This window comes from Acyrthosiphon pisum, chromosome X, assembly GCF_005508785.2.
Source record: "Acyrthosiphon pisum isolate AL4f chromosome X, pea_aphid_22Mar2018_4r6ur, whole genome shotgun sequence".
Classification (NCBI taxonomy): Eukaryota; Metazoa; Arthropoda; class Insecta; order Hemiptera; family Aphididae; genus Acyrthosiphon; species Acyrthosiphon pisum.
In genome coordinates this window covers 27069815-27072363 of record NC_042493.1, presented here as the reverse complement: position 1 = coordinate 27072363, position 2549 = coordinate 27069815, and the positions used below count along the sequence as shown (strand labels likewise).

At 35.8% G+C, this 2549-nt stretch overlaps 1 protein-coding gene across 1 annotated transcript; it reads left to right on the top strand.

Annotated features, from left to right (window-relative positions):
• The first annotated feature begins 579 nt into the window (after window positions 1–579).
• Window positions 580–1083, top strand: LOC103308417 (protein GVQW3-like). Its single transcript, XM_008181735.1, has one exon. It carries the CDS (start codon window positions 580–582, stop codon window positions 1081–1083), a length of 504 nt encoding a protein of 167 aa, XP_008179957.1.
• Window positions 1084–2549: the final 1466 nt, after the last annotated feature.

Here is a 2549-nt window from a genome sequence, read left to right as displayed (position 1 = left end):
AACCAATAACATGGTTTTGAACAATTATGAGCAGAATAAAAAGTTGTCGAAACTGTGGCATAGCTACACTGAAACTTTAAAAGTTGCATCAGCATGAACTTCGTTTCTTCCTTGACTTACAACATCACTGATAAGTGATGAACATTCAAATATAATTGTACTTGTACAATCATTATCTACGGTTCGATCTTGGTAAAACGCTTGTTTACAACAGGTCTAACGCTCTGGGTTTAGTTCAAGATAATCTGCCGATGTATTAATGCTTATTGGTAAAGCAGGCACAAATTTTTTCCGGGCATGACGCATTGAAGCTTCTACTGTAGGCCAACAATAATGTTTTGCAGCTCGAATACATCTAAAATAGTACCCACTTCACCATAGGTATACTACGAGGTTAGTAAATAAAGTAATGAGACTGATATCGTAGCTTGTTATATGATAACACTAATGAATTTCCGTTTGAAAAGGTTTGTAGATAAACATTTAATGTACCCTCAGTACGAGTCTAAACTCCGTAGTGTCACGTGTTGGTCTGTGACAATTATTTTCGTAAACCTGTTTTTTTAGTACGTTCTGAAAATGAGTGACAACAATTTTGAGCAACGGTGTGCTATCCGATTTTGTTTCAAACTTGGACACAGTGCGACAGAAACTTTTCAAAAGCTCCAACAAGCATATGGAGAAAGTGTACTTTCAAGGGCTCAGGTTTTTAGGTGGTTTAAGGCATTTTATGAAGGCAGAGAGGCGATTGAAGATGAACCTCGCAATGGAAGACCTTCAACTGCAAAATCTGATGAAAACGTCATCAGAGTTCGAGATCTTGTCCGATTCGATCGTCGGTTGACGGTCAGAATGATCGGAGAACAGTTAGGATTGACTCACACCACAGTTCATCACATTTTGACCAATGATTTGGAGATGAGAAAAATTTGTGCAAAAATGGTTCCGAAAATCCTGTCGCAAGACCAAAAGAACTACAGGAGGGACAGGTGTCTCGATTTTTTGGAACAGATTGAAAATGACCCTTCTTTCTTAGAACGCGTCATTACTGGAAACGAGTCTTGGATTTTCGAATATGCATAAACGGAAACAAAGCGTCAGAGCCAAGAATGGCACACATCAGCTTCGTCAAGGCAAAACAAAAGAAGGATGAGCAAGTCAAAAATCAAAAGCATGCTGATTTGTTTCTTTGATAGCCAGGGAATAGTCCACAAGGAGTTTGTTCCTCAAAAAGTCAATCAACAATTTTATAAAGAAGTTCTTGAAAAACTTCGAAAAAGGGTCATTCGTGTGAGCCAAACATCAAAAACACCTGGGTGCTGCATCATGACAATGCGCTTTGTCACACAGCCATTTCAATCAACCAGTTTTGGGCAATTAAAAATATTCCTGTGGCCCCTCAACCCTCATTTTGGGACACTAGAAAATATTCAATCATCTGTGACCGACGAACTGAAAGTTATTCCAGTAACTGAGTTCCAGAACTGCTATAAACAATGGAAGCATCGACTCCAGCGCTGTGTGGATTCTCAGGTTAACTACTTTGAAGGAGACAATGTAGAGTAGTCATTTTAGTTTAATGAAATTTTTTAAAAAATCAGTCTCATTACTTTATTTATAAACCTCGTATATTATAATATAGTATTAAAGTAGTATTATAGTAGTATAGTATTATATGATTTCCAAAAAATAATATATAAGTATATCCTTATTAAGACAAATAAGTGATAATCCATCTAGGCCTAAAATAATTAGAGAATTAAAATTTTCGAGGTCACAAACATCCAATATATTAATGGTACAATTATTTAAGCTTGAAAAACCTCCTTGAAACTGAAGGTAAATTGCTAAGTGAATATTAAATAACTAAAAATTAAAATGGCATACCTACGTATTTTTTATATTTTAATATTATTTAATCTGTGGTATTACCATATTTGTAGGTTCTATTGAAGAAGAATTCGTAGATGTGTTTCCTAATGAAGATGACGTTCAAAAAACAAGCATGTGTTTAATTAATTTGAATTTTAGAAACAATAATTTAATAACAGTTTTGTTTATAGGTGCATAGACAGCATCAGCAACAAAAATGCTGATTTGCTTGAGAGAACAAAATAATGCATAGTTTGAGAAGTCCAAAAAGAAAGGTCAAAAAGCATTAATTTGGAAAAAAGTTGCAGATGAAATAAAACAGGATGGATATTATTTTGGCGCAAGCCAATGTGACGAAAAGTGGAGACGTTTGTTGACTCGTTATCGTCAAGTGAGAGATTTGTCAAAGGAATCTGGAAGTGGAGGCATTAAATGGCAGTTCTATGAGTCGATGAGAGATGCCCTTTCGCCATTGGCAAGTGTGGTATCACCCGTATCGGACGATACGCGGTAAAACCAACTATACGCCTTACCCTCGTATCCTCTAGTTAATGATACTCTCCAAAATTAATTAGAATGGCACTGTTAACTTTGAGGTACGATGGTATGCGCTTGTCAATTCTTAGTTCGTTTCCTAACTACTTGGAATGACTCAAATATTACATATACCTTGGTAC

What these genes read in the sequence shown, in the direction of transcription:
- LOC103308417 (XM_008181735.1), top strand. Translation starts at nt 580, where the DNA reads ATGAGTGACAACAATTTTGAGCAACGGTGTGCTATCCGATTTTGTTTC.